General features: G+C 64.6%; 1 protein-coding gene across 1 annotated transcript; it reads right to left on the bottom strand.

Annotated features, from left to right (window-relative positions):
• Positions 1 to 3,772: 3,772 nt before the first annotated feature.
• ARC (activity regulated cytoskeleton associated protein) lies at positions 3,773 to 7,274 on the bottom strand. The gene is made up of 3 exons (XM_072949403.1): positions 5,232 to 7,274; positions 4,829 to 4,964; positions 3,773 to 4,604 (listed from the first exon to the last, which is right to left on the bottom strand). The coding sequence occupies exon 1, from the start codon at positions 7,106 to 7,108 to the stop codon at positions 5,918 to 5,920; it is 1,191 nt and encodes a 396-aa protein (XP_072805504.1). The 5' UTR covers positions 7,109 to 7,274; the 3' UTR covers positions 3,773 to 4,604; positions 4,829 to 4,964; positions 5,232 to 5,917.
• Between the last annotated feature and the right edge of the window lie 5,987 nt (positions 7,275 to 13,261).

A 13,261-nucleotide genomic window follows, 5' to 3' on the forward strand; every position in this document is an offset into this window, starting at 1 on the left:
TTCCAGAAAGGCTGCACCCTGGCCACTCCACAGCCTTCAGGCCCGCCCCAGGGCCCTCGGCTTCAGGCCTGCCCCAGGCCACACTGCTCTCCCAACTTCCCCCTAGGTGGCCTGGGGTCAGCACTGGGGCTGTCAGGTCCTCTGTAGGGTCAGTTTGGAGCACTTAAGAGAGGGGTGCTAGTCTGGGTGGGTGGAGTGATGCCTGTTCAGGGCGACAGAGGGCATGTGGGACCCAGGGTTGGGGCTGGAGGAAGGAACCCCGGCTGCCTGATCAGCTTATCACCCGGCCCACGGGCTCAGCCTGAGGCCAGCACAGATGCAGAGGAAGTCCTTTGGTTCACCTGAGGACTCCCCACCTCTCTTGGTCCTCAGTTTCCCCATCCATAGGAGAGGCCACTCCAGCTCTGAGGCTCCAGCACAGAGAGGAGTGGTGGCTGAGGGCCAGAGGAGCCCCTGCAGCTGCCCCCAACCCCGCACAGCTGGGACCCCTGGAGCTGAAGGCTGGGCACTGGGACTGCCTGGCCTCCCTCCTGGAGGAAACAGGCTAATGTATGCGGTCCGCCCCAACTGCTGAGGAAGGAGGTGCCAGCTGGGAGCTCCGCAGGCAGCGTGGGAGAGCCCCTGAGCAGTGCTGGCGGGTCTGCAGGGGTGGGGGTGGCCTGGGGGGGCCGGAAGGGAGGAAGAGGCACGTGGGGAGCCTCATAATTCAGGCCGGCGGGCAGCCAGGGCCAGGGATCGGTGACTGGTCAGAAGCAGGGGGCATGAGTGGCCAAGGGGAGAGGTTAGTGGGGACAGGTCAGCGGGACCAGAAAGCACATTGTCCTCCTCTAGGCAGTCCTCTGACCCTCAGCAGGGCCACTGCAAACTCAGTACCTGCCTCTTCCTTTGTCCCCAACAGCAAGAAAAGCAGACTTAAAAGCAGCAGCCTCAGTGGGAGAGTCAGCGTGGATCTCAGAGTCAGACACCTGTGCTTCAGCAACATCCCTTCAAGCGAGTCATGATTTTAGCATCTTCCAGGAGGCGGGCGTGGAGGGCAGGTGTCTGGCTGGCTCACTACAGTCCTGGGCCGGGCCCCACACCTCCCGGAGCCTCCGTTTTGGCATTGGGAAGATGGGGTTGAGGAAGGGGGCCCATAGTGCGGGGGGCTTGTAGTGGGGGCTCCATCGTGGAGAGCCCTGGCAGCTCCCCTGTGCCTCCTCTCTGCAGGCAGAGTTGGGTGCTGCACCTCAGTGCTGGCAGTGGGGGAAATGCTTGGCCTGGAGGAGGGCAGTGTCCTGGGGGAGGGAAAACAGCAGATGTCCCAGGAGGGGCAGGGCCCTGCATCCCTGAGCCAGACCTGTCCCAACCCCCTGGGCTGGGCACACCTGGGGGCACCTAGGGCCTCACCACGGGGAGTGGCCTGCCTGCCTGTGAGTTAGGTGCCCCCAGCCGCCTGCTTCCTATCTCCTGTCTCTGGGACCAGAGCCCTAGACTGCTGGGTGTGGGTCATTGAAGCAGAGAAGGGAGGGAGCCATGGGGAGCCCAGGGCTGATGTCTGGGGCAGGCCTGGAGCGCACATCACACCTTGGACCCAGAGTCACTGTCACCCCAGTGAGATGGGCCTCTTGAGCCCTCAAGTGGGCGAGCGATTGACTCTGCCCCACCCCCACCCCCGGGCGCAGACAGTCTCTTACACCCCTGGGCTGCCAATCAGGTGACCCCCAATGAGACCTTTCCTGATGGGCCATGAAAGCCAGAGCCCTAGGACCTGGCTGAGCCTTGGAGGCAACAGCGGGTGACATCCTGAGCACCTGCTTGGCTGGCACCAGACTCTTACACCCTCACACCAGCTCTGTAGGCAGACTTGGTTTTGTAGAAAGGGGGCCCTGGGACTTGAGCCCAGCCCACCTGACTCAGAAGCCCCCCACCAAGTGGGGTCTGCAGGGTGAGCCCCTCGGGGCTTTCTGGCAGTCCCCCACCCCCAGTCCCAGCCCCTCTGTTGCCTCAGCTTCCCTGCCCTTTAGTGAGGAGATGAGACCCGGTGGTCTGTGGCATCTGGACGGGCAGGACAGGGAGGGGTGGAGGGAGGCCCGCGTCAGGGAGCGTCCTGTCCTGGGACCTGGGCTGTGGGATTCGTGACGTCAGCGGGGGTCTGGCCCCCAACCCCATGTGCCCCAACTCCACCCTCAGGCCTCTTTCTTGGGACACAAAGACTCAGAGCTGCCTCTCGCAACGGCTCGAAGTGTTCAGGTTGCCTTTTTCACAGTCACCCAATTACAGAGAGTAAATTTTTATTAGAAGGAAAAAGTGTCTCCAACTTCCAGCTTTCCATGTGAGGAGTAGTAGTTCTCCCGGAGAAACTGCTGCCTTTCCGGCATCACCATGGCGCCCGGCCTCCTGTTCCTGTCAACTTCCTTCCGTGTTCTTGTCAGCACTTCCATTATTTAAAAGAAATAAAGGAGAACAGGGAGGAGGCGGCCCGCCACCAGGGAGCGTCACACTCAGGCCGCCCTCTCTGCGTGGAGGGTGACGCTCTCCTGGCAGCAGGCGGTTCTCTCTGCATCCGCCTGTTTCCTTTCCCTGCAGGTTCCCCTCTCTGCATCCCAGCGGGCTCCATCCTCCTCCACCACAAATGGTGGTGGGGCAGAGGGCTGAGGGGTGACTCTCAGCAGGGGCAGCCCCACCGGGCAGGGCTGAACTGGCGCCTCCCGGCCTGGCACCCCACCTGCCAAGCAGAGCAGCCCCTTCTGAGGAGAGGATCTGGGTCAGGTGGTGGGCACCTGCGATGACCTCAGCCTGGTGAGGGCCCTTTCCCACGCCAGCCTGGCTAGGGTGCTGTCCCCAGGCTTTCCCTTAGACCCCTGTCTGGGTTTTGCTCTGCAGGTCTTCTGTGGGTGTGTCTGACCCTCAGCATCAGCTGACTTTAAGTAAAGATCATCCGAGGTAATCTGGGTGGGCCTGGCTCGATCAGCTGAGAGGCCTGAAGAGCAGAGCTGAGTCCTCACCAAGGAAGAAAAAATCCCACCAGCGGACAGCAGCTCAGCCCTGCCCAAGAGTTCCAGCCTGCCCAGCGGACTCGGACTGGCCCAGCCACCCCACAGTCAAGTGAGCCAGCTCCTTGTAACACATTCTCACTATCTGCCTCCCGGGGCCTGCTGCTCATTCAACACTAGCTGGTATAGGGGTCTGAGCCCCCTCCAGGCCCTCTCTCCCGCTCTCAGGGACCTCACATCCCCCACGAAGGCAGGGGAGGGCAACCCCTCACTGAGCACGGATGGTCCTCATTTTGGAGGTCGGGGGCCCACGCGTGGATTGTCTTAGTGCTGCTTCAGCCATTTTGCAGATGAGGAATCCGAGGCTCAGAGAGAGCAAGTGCACGATCTGCCTCCAGGACTCGCCAGGGCGCCCCCCCAGCAGGGACCTGGCCCAGAGCACCACGACCCCAGAACCTAAGAAGCCCCCTAGGCCGCAGGCCTCTGTGCAGGCCGAGTCCTGGCAGCAGAGGAGCTCCAGCGCCCCAGCTCACCCCTAGCAGCAGGGGCCGTCCTCGGCGCGGCGTGACCAACGGCCCTTCCCAGGCACTGCAGGCCCCCAGAGACATTTCAGTCTGCACTCCTCAGGTTTCAGGGGCCGGCCACCCTGAGCGGCCTCCCTTGACTGTGATATTGGATCATGAAAATGAGGATATAATTATGAATAGCTCTCCAATTAGGTAAATTGTGGGGGATAGCCCCACGCCAGCCAGCCCAGGCCGGCAGAGAAACAGCACTCACACGCCAAGAAGTTTCAGTGTTTTATTAAAAATCTTACAAAAAGGGTCTGTCTTCAGGTGAGGTGGCAGGGGTACACACAGCCTGGCCAGGCACTCAAGGCTTGATCCGTGGGGGGCACAAGGGCAAGCTTGGCCACGCCCTCTCGTGGACCCTGGGGCCTCCCTGCAGCCTGGGCCAGCCCGGGAGTATGGGTTATGGCTTATGCGCAAAAATAAAATCTGGGGCTGGAGGGCTGGCAGGGCACGGATGGAGGGGCTGGTAGAGTTCCCTGCAGATATCAGTCCCCCGAATCTGAGAACCCCCAGGGGACAGGCAGAAAGGGGGACCCCCAACCAAGGCCTGCTGGGGCTGCAGACATTAGTGGCCAGCCAGCACCAAGGTTTTGGTGCCGGCGGAGGTGGGGGTCCAGGCCTGGGCAAAAGAGAGCCCGAATGAGCCCCAGGAGCAAAGGCTTCTGGAACTCCTGGGGCTGGGCTTGGGGCCACCTGGTAGGGGCAGGGGCTGTGAGCTCAGCCCCAAGACTCTTGGAAAGCTCCGGCAGGACAGGATGGCCGCGCAGTAGGCAGGGATTCTTGGGCTGGAGCGGGAGTGAGACCAAGCCTGGGGTAGCCGACCTCAACTCCAGCCACAGTGGCCCTGGGGCGGGCAGGTGGGCGGCCAGCGGGGCAGGCACAGTGGCAGGCCCTGGCCCTCACGCTGGCCCATCTTCACCACCGGCTCCCTGCTGGGGCCCCGCCTCTCTGTGGCCACCTTCTCGCTGGCCTCGGACTTCTCCTCCCATGCTGGCAGCTTGCAGGGGGAGGAGGTGGGCAGTGCCCAGCACAGCAGCAAGGCTCTGGGGAGCCTGGAGACCTGAAAGGAAGATGCCAGACAGTCAGGAAGGGTGAGCACTGGGAGGAGCTCCACAGGTAGGACGTGTGGTAGCCACCACGGGGCTGCACTCCCAGGGCGGGGTCCCATGGGGTCTCAGTGGGCTGCGTCTCAGCTTGCCCAGAGCACTGGGGAGGAGTTCAAGGGCCCCTGATGAGGACGGAGGAGGGACGGGGTCTCAGGTGGGAGGGGTGAGGTGGCATTACCTGTTGTCACTATCCTGGCTCCAAGGGCCGGCCGCTGCCTCAGCCGGGTCTGAGGACTCAGGCCCTGTGGGACCTTCCGCCTGCCACAGTGAGTCATCGAGCAGGGCTCGGTCCCTCTGCAGGCTGGCGTGAATCACTGGTGCCGGGGCGAGAGAGAAAACACGGTCCATGTGAGAGCTGGCTCGGCAAACTCCCCCAGCCCTGCCTCCCATCCCAGCTCCCTCGCCCTGACCCTGGGGTCTCTGCTCCTTCCCAGCCTCCCCACCACACCACCCCCACCGCAGCTGGCCAGCTGCCTTGCTGGGGATGCCTCTGGTGGGCTTTCCTGGAAAGTGGGCTTGGCCCTGGGCCCTTGCAACTCTACGGTGCCCCCTGGTGGTGATGCCATGGGGCAGGGGCTCACCTGAGGGGCCAGGAGGCATCAGGACACCAGGTCTGTTGCTGCCGCTGCTGCTGCTGCTGCTGCCGCTGCTGCTGCTGCTGCTGCCGCTGCTGCCGCTGCTGCTGCTGCTGCTGCTGCTGCTGCTGCGTTTTCGGCTCTGGCTCTCCTCTAGAAGGAGGGAGCCACACTGCCTGAGGCTGGCCAGCTGCTGTGGGTGGCGGCAGGGGTGCCAGCCGGCTGCGCGGCGACTGCCAGGAGAGGGGGCATCCCCGAAGCCCAGGCCACCGGGGAACTGTTTCCAGCTGGGCTTCTGCTCTGGGGTGTCCCTTGAGCTTGGTGCCTGCCGGCCTGTTTCACCTGGACTCTTAGTTTCTCGGTGCCCAGAGGGCCTGGGCATTAAGCAGAATAAGGAAGCTGTCATGGCCTGAGAGTGTGGAGGGGGCGTCACCAGCTCAGGCCAGCCAGGGCCAGGGAAGACAGACAGAGGGAGGGTAAGGGGCAGGGCCCTGCAGGGAAGGGGGACTCCTTTGCTGTTTGGAGCACGCTGCCCACATCTGGATGACATGTGTCTGCGTGAGTCAGGCTGGGAGGCTGAGGTGGGTGCCCAGCTGGGCAAGGGTGAGGGTTCCTCCTTCAGGGTCAGCTGACTCTAAAGTCCTGGTGGGCAAAGGCCACAGTGGCCGGGGTGTGGAGGTATCCAGTGCCCTCTATTCGGGCTGGGTCCGGTCACTGGCTACGGACTCGCTGGTGGGGGCTGGTGTGAGGGCCTCGCTCTCCTCCTCAGGGGGCAGGTGGGGGCTGGAGGACTCGGTCGCCTGCTCCAGGCCATCCTGCACTTCCAGGCCCTTCTGAATGAGCTGCTCCAGGGTCTTGGGCAGCGGTGGGCGCAGGAACCGCTTGAGCTTGGGCTGCAGGGTGCCCACCACGTACTGGATGATCTCCTCCTCCTCCGCGTCCACGTGGAGCGTCTGGTACAGGTCCCGCTTGCGCCACAGGAACTGGTCCAGCGGCTCGCCCTGCTTCTGTGGCAGGTCCAGCTCCCGCTGGATGGCCTCTCGGGACAGCGTGCCCTCGCTGTACTGCAGGAATTCCTTCTTGAACTCCACCCAGTTCTTCACCGAGCCCTGCTTGTATTCCCACCACTTCTTGGCCGGCCCGTTCATGTGGTTCTGGATCTGTGAGAGCCAGTACTCCTCCGAGCCACCCACCTGCCGCAGGTACTCCTCCAGGTGGCTGAGGAACTCCCGCGGGTCCTCAAAGATCTGCGTGTCCACGCCAGGACTGGGCTGCGCGTCCTCTCCCGGACCCCAGGGCGGGTACTGCTGGGCCTCCGCGGCCTCCTGCCCCGGCAGCGCGCCCGCGGCCGGCGGCGAGGTGACAGCGTAGGGGCTGACCGTGTAATCGTAGGTGTCAGCCTCTTGGCCGTAGCTCTCGGGACCCCCGACGCCCACGGAGACGGTGTGGCGGGCAGGCTCGCTGCCCACCGGGTACTTGCCGCCCATGGACTCCAGGCGGTCAGCCCACCTCTCCAGCCGGTAGAAGACCTCGCGCCACACGTGCATCTCCCGCTTGACCCAGCGCTCCAGGTTAGCTATGGTCTCCTGGCAGCGGCACAGGCAGGCCTTGATGGACCTCTTCCAGCGCTGCGAGTCGCTGGTGGGCACGTAGCCGTCCAGGTTGTTCTCCAGCTTGCCCACCGACCTGTGCAGCCCCTTCAGCTCCCGCTCCACCTGCTTGGACACTTCCGTCAGCAGGTGCCGGTGGGTCCTCCGCACGTGCTCCAGCATCTCCGCTCGGCACTTACCGATCTGCAGGATCACGTTGGGCTTGGCCACCGGCCCGCCGCGGGGCCCAGGGTAGGTGTGGAGGCCGCCGGTGGTCCTGTGGTCCAGCTCCATCTGCTCGCAGGTGGCCTCAGCGTTCCGACAGGCGGGAGGCACAGGCTACAAAGTCCTCTTGGGGCCGGCCGTGCGGGGCTGCCGGTGGCGGTGGGTCCCGCGGAGGAGCGGCTGGGTCCCGGCTGCGTCCCGGCTCGTCTCCGCACAGCGGCGGCGCGGGAGGACCAGGCACCCGAGCTCTGCGCCGAGCCTCGGCCGCCGGCTCTTTATGCTGCCAGCGCGGCCCGTGGGCGGCCCCGTCGCCGAGCCCCGGCTCCCATTGGCCCAGGCGCAGGCTCCCCGCCCGCGCCCCCCCGCCCGCCGGCCCGCCTCCCCGCGCCCACGCGCGCTCCCGGGCGGAGGGAGGACCCACCCCCTGCACACGCGGCGGCGGCGGCCAGGGTGACTAACTCCCCACCGCCCCCTCCCCGGACTCATTCAGCCCCCCTGGACCGAGGGGCGATGCTGGAGACGGACCAGCGACACCCCCGCAGCCAGCGGTGGGCAGAGACCAGGTGTGTGCCGGAGCGTCCTGAGGCAGGTTGTTGCGCTGCCCCCACCCGAAGGTAAGGAGGAAGTCCCTCCCCCCAGCCTCAGGGGGGCTTCCTCCTGTGGCCTCTCTCCCTACCGGGGGTGGGGTGGTACTGGACTCTGCTCTCCTGGGCCCTCCCTGCTTCGGACCCCCACCCGTCCAGTCCGGGTTTGCAGGATACACAGCCACAGATGAGACCCCGGCAACCACCGGCATTCAGGCCTTTCCCTTGAGCTGAAGACTTCAAGGAGTCCTCGTGTGCAAACGAGCGAGTGCACATGCGTGTGCACACACAAGTGCTCCCCAGTGTCAGGTGTGACTTCCTGGACATGGCCTTGAACTCCTGTCTGTCCCTCCTCCCGGGCCCTGGAGTCCCCGCCCCGGGTGGGTCCTGCCCTGTGTGTGAGGGACACGCACCCCAGCCTCGGCTCTCCCCGGGCCCTTGGCATGGGTTTGGGTGTGTGACTGTGGCAAGAGCTGGACAGGACTGCCCGGTGTCCCACTCCCAGGTCCCCCACTCCCAGTTCTTTCCCGAGGCCTAAGACTTCTCCATTTAGTGCCTCCAGGGAAATCTGGTAGCTGCCCTCAGGGGAGGGGTATGTGGAGGAGGTGGAGGGTCCTGCCACCCCCTGCAGGGTATGGGCCCTGAACCCCCAATCCCTGGCCAAGCCCGTCAGAAGCTCCAAGACTTCTAAAAGGATGGGGAGGGGAGAGGGGAGAGGGGAGAGAGGTGCCGGCAGCCTGATGCAGTCAGGAGAGGCCAAGAAAAGCAAAACACCATATAAGGAACGGGGCTCCGGAAGCTGAGATTCCCCCCAGGGAGGGAGGCCCCTTCCGCCTCCCTGGCAACAGTGGCGAGGAAGGGACGCCCTCCTGGGTTCCCCGTGAAGGGTGGGGACAGGCCCCAGGTGCTCTACGATTATGTGGACACAGGTAGTGCAAGTCACTGCCCACGGCCACACACAGCCAACGCCAGTCCAGACACTTCAGCCCTGCTGCCTGCATCCCTCCCCATCACACACACACAGCACACTCATCCCCACTTGGAGCTCCCTCCTCGCACACTCATCCCCCCAACAGGCACTCATACCTCCCACCCACCCATTGTCCCCGCATGCAGTCACCCCCAACCCCCATCCACACCCACCTCCTCACACATAGGCCCACCGCCCCCCCCCCCGCCCCCATGTCTTGTTCACACTCAAGGACGTATAGGTGCCCACACTCTCTGGAATCCCCACTCCCTACTCCCCCTCGGAGGCCCCCTCCCTCCTGCTCTCCTGGGAGCACCCCACCCTGAGCCAATCTGTCACCTCCTTTTCCTCTCTGAGCATCCACCCTTGAGGGGGAACGTCTTTCTGGCAAAAAAACTCCCCCCAAATCGCTCTCCTGGTATTTCTAATTAAAGGCAGGTGGGTGGGCAGAGAGGGAAGGTAGAGGGCCGCTCAGAGCAGGGAGGGGGAGCCCGGCAGAGAAGCTGCCAGAACAGGAATCCCAGAGCAGGAGGCGGCTGCTGGCCTGGCCTGCGAGTGCCTGTGTGTAAGATGTCTGTGCCGTGTGAGCGCGGCCTGTCATCTCTGGGCCTGAGTGTAGCCCTGAGCCTGTGACCACGTCTGGGGTGAGCTCAGGCCTGCGTCTGAAGGCCTTTGTCAGGAAAGGCACTCAGTGAGCCGGCTTGGCAGGGCCCAAACTCAGGCACATGTGTGTATGCGTGTGTGTGTTTGTGCACGTGTGAGCGCATGCATGCAGTGGGGGTGCCAGAGCCAGCCCTTGAGTGATAGGGCCACCCCTCCCTGAGGGCAGCATTCAGACCCAGGTCCCCTGACCAGCTGGGTGGCCCCGGTCAGGAGATTGGAAGGGGGGCATTCCCTCTCTGGGTGGAGCAGGCAGGCGAGGGGATCTCAGGGCAGCCCAGCCGACAGGGCTGGGCTTGACCACCCAGACCCTTGGTGGACCCTCTGCAATGCCAGGGAAGCCTGACATGGATTTGGGGGAGCCCAGGCTGCACTGCACAGAGGCCACACTCACAGGGCTGCCGTGACAGGTGACAGGCCATAGCTGCTGCTCCAGGAACATTTAATCGCTGCCCAATTATCACCCTAGAAGCCCTCAGCAAACCCCCGCACTGCAGCCTTAGGCTCCATTCTTCTGCCTCCAGAAAAGAGGCCAGGCCAGCTCTTGTTCCTGGGATAGGGGGCCGCCCCCGCCCTGCTCCTCCATGCCCCCTCCCCCATGGGCAGGGGTGAAGGCGCAGAGGGTGGGCCTCCAGCCCCCAGCCTCACTCAGAGCAGGATGGCTCAGGGCTGCAGGTTGAGGAGGGGCAGGTGGTGCAGAGAGCTGGGCCTATGCAGGGAGGGGGACCCTGGGCCCCCCACCAACTCTCAGAGCCAAGCTAGTCTGCAGCTCCTCTGGCCTAACAGCTCCCTGAAGCCTCCTTGGGTGAGGAGGGGCCTTTACGGATGAGGGGGAATAGGCCACAGTGACCACAGGAGGCTCTGCCCAACGCCAGGATCCAGACAGCCGCCATTCAAGCCCCTCTGAGGTTCTGACTGTCTGCCCCTAGGGCTCCGGCACCCAGACCCAGGGGCTGCTCACGTGATGCCAAGATGCCTGTTTCAGGATGGGGTCTCCCCGACACCCACAGCCTCAGGGAGCCTTGCCCCTGCCCCTCCCCCACGTCAACCAGAGCCTTGGGCCTCTCCAGCCTCCCCAGACAGCCCCCTCCCTCCCACCTCACGGCTGCCCCAGCCACGCGGGGCTCCCTCTGCCTGATGTCCTGGGTTGTAGCAGCTCTTAGCGCCCAGCGCGTGGGTGCCAGCTCCCTCCTCTTCCCTCGGGGCAGAGCTCACAGCCCACCTCACACTCGTGCTCTCCAGGCACTCACTCCAGCTGCTCTGGGGCCCTGTTGCACCTGCTTGCGGGGTAAAAGCTGGGCCGTGGTCAGCCTCTCCCTTGCACCTGGCCCTTCCTGCCTGGCCTTGGCCTGTGGTCCAGGGGCCCACCCTCCATGTGTGCCCACTGCTGGTCCTGCCACCCTGTAGGGCCATCCTGGGTCCCGTGGCCTCACTCCATCTCCACGGCACTGGGTGGAGCCAGGAGAGAAGGACCAGGCTGACCCTGCCCTCCAGGAGTTGGCAGAGGACCAGTTCCTTGAGAGCCTCCAGGCCCTCCCGGCCAGGCGTCCCAGAGCTGCAGGCCCTGCTGCCCTCGCCCAAGGCTGCTCCCCACGCCCTGCCCCGCCCCGGGCTCCCTACCCCAGGCCGCTCCTTCCTTCTGTCCTATCCAGGCCTCCCTCTGCTGCTTCCTTCTCACATGGCAGCGTTTAAGGCTGGGTGCGACTCTAGCACCAGGGCCCATGTCTACACCGAGTCTCTGGAGCCTGGAGCTGGGCCTGGCCCAGAGCATGCATTCAGGACAGATCCTGGGACAGACAAAGGAATGGGCCCTTCTCCCTCCCTTTCTGATTGGGAACATTTGGCAGTTGCCCATCTGAGCCTCAACTTCCCATCTGTGAAATGGGGTAACAGTACCAGGACCTGGTGTCCAGCAAGGCTAAGGGCTGGTCCTCTTCCTTACCTGGTCCCGGCCTGAGGACCTCCCCAGCTCGTCCTGCTGCCAGCCTTCCTTCACTGTCACTTCTGGGCACTGGGCGGTGGGATGTGGTCAGGAGATCCTTCCTGTGGCCCCTCAGGAGGGGCTGTTTGCCGCTTCCTGGCTCTGTCTGCTTGCTCTGCCTCCCAAGGCAGCACTGGGGCCAGGGATGTGTGCCCTGGGGTGGCCGCACAGGCCCGGGTGATGTGGGGTGAGCAGAGGCACTGGGGGAGGCTGGCAGAAGGGCCTGGGGTCTCAGTCTAGGCAGCTGGAAGGACACCAGGGCCCCCATGGGCCCTGCCCTCACCACTGCCCATGTCCAGCCTCCATCCCTCCTCTGAGGCTGCCTGCAGTGGAGCTAGGCCACGGGGAGGTGGGGACAGGGACAGGGTTGGGGCGAGGACCTGGGCACTCAGGTTAGAGCTGAGATGGGAAAGGGCGCTGAGGTGGGAAACAGGTGGGCAGAGGCGGGAGGGGTGCCAGGGCTGGCGGTCTCCGGTCTTGGGAGACCTTCTCCCCATCTCACAGAGAGTCTTTGAGGTGTGGCCCTCCCCGGGCCCTGAGCCAGCCGATGACACAGGCCGGGCCCTCTGGCCACACCTGCCTGACGTGCTGCTGCAGCAGAGGGGCCTCTGAGACCGCGAGAGGCCTGGGCAGAACTGGGAGGGGTCTTGGGAGACCCGGCAGTGCCTGCCACACGCTGACCTGAGACAGCAGGTGACCCAGAGCCTCAGGGGCCATGGGAGGCGGCAGCGCTGGGCTGTGCAGGGGGCTTCAAGCACCGGAGCCACTGGAACATTTTCTTTCCAATCCTCCCCTCTTCTTCTGGGCGTCTCTCCCGGTTTGGCAGGGTGTGTGCTGCGTCCTGTCCCCGGAACAGGCAGCCTGTTCGTTCCGGGCCCCCACACACCAGACCCTCCTCCCCCCTCCCTCCTTCCTGCCTCCTGCCTCAGCGCCTCCTGGTCCCGTCTCCAAGGAAAGTTTTGTATTTTTCCAATGATCCTGGCATGGTGATGGCCGAGCCAGCTGCTCCTTGCACCCTCCAGGCCAGCAGGCCAAGCCTCAGGGCCACGGGGATGCGGGACAGGGGTGGAGAGCCCGTTCCGGAGGGACCTTCATTCCTCGCCGCCCCGAGCCGCTGCGGATGGAACCAAGGCCCCGAGAGGGCCTGGAGCTGGTCTAAACCCCGCAACAAGGAAGCCAGAGCCAGGAAGGGACAGCGCGGGGCGGCAGGCCTGCCGGTCCCTGGGTGTCTGTGAACACGGTTCGAGTCCTGTGTGACCGTGGGGGAGTCCCCTCAGCCTTGGTTTCCTCGACTGTAAAGTGGGTGCAGTCGTCTCTGCCCCACTCGGCTGGGAGGGCCACTCATCAGAAAGCAGCTCTGGACCCAGCTCGGCTGGCCCTGAGCACGGTGGGGTGCGGGGAGGTGCAGACCGCCCCAGAAAGCGGGGCCATCACCATGACCCCCTCACAGTCCCTGGAGGATGCTGGCTGCGTGTGGCCCTAGGCTGCCGCTGGCTGAGCCCCCGTCCTTGGCGCTGCAGCCACCAGCGGGCCATACTCTGCCCAGAGCCTCGAGCTCTTTGAGGAGCAGCCACAGCTCCTGGGTGCCCACTGGGGAGTGAGCAGGGTGGGGCGAGGAGGACAGGGAGGCCATTGCGGCACCATGGGTTGGGGGCACAGGGTGGGGGACCAGGAGGCAGGTGTGTGGGGCAGGAACACCGGATGGGGGCTTGGGCCGAGGACCCACTCATGGCTTTGGGAGCTAATGTCCCCTCGGCTGGGCGGGTACTCTGGCTGGGTCTGAGTGCCCACAGAGCACTGGACAGGAATCGGGCACCCCGCTTCTCCTCCAGGCACCTCCTGCAAATCACTTAGCCCCCTTGGCCCTACCACCCTCATCACATAACAGGCCGATGACAGTGGTGGGTGGTGAGGAGGATTGGGCTGGACCTCTGAGCACATGGTTCCCGCCATAGGAATGCCCTGTCCACCCTTTTGCCCGCCACCCTGTTCTGCTAACAAAGGCCTGACCAGTTTGAAAACCTAAG

The sequence above is a fragment of the Vicugna pacos genome, chromosome 25 (assembly GCF_048564905.1).
Source record: "Vicugna pacos chromosome 25, VicPac4, whole genome shotgun sequence".
Taxonomy (NCBI): Eukaryota; Metazoa; Chordata; class Mammalia; order Artiodactyla; family Camelidae; genus Vicugna; species Vicugna pacos.

Bases quoted from the DNA above. Each gene is read 5' to 3' on its own strand.
- ARC (XM_072949403.1), bottom strand. From the start codon at position 7,108: ATGGAGCTGGACCACAGGACCACCGGCGGCCTCCACACCTACCCTGGG.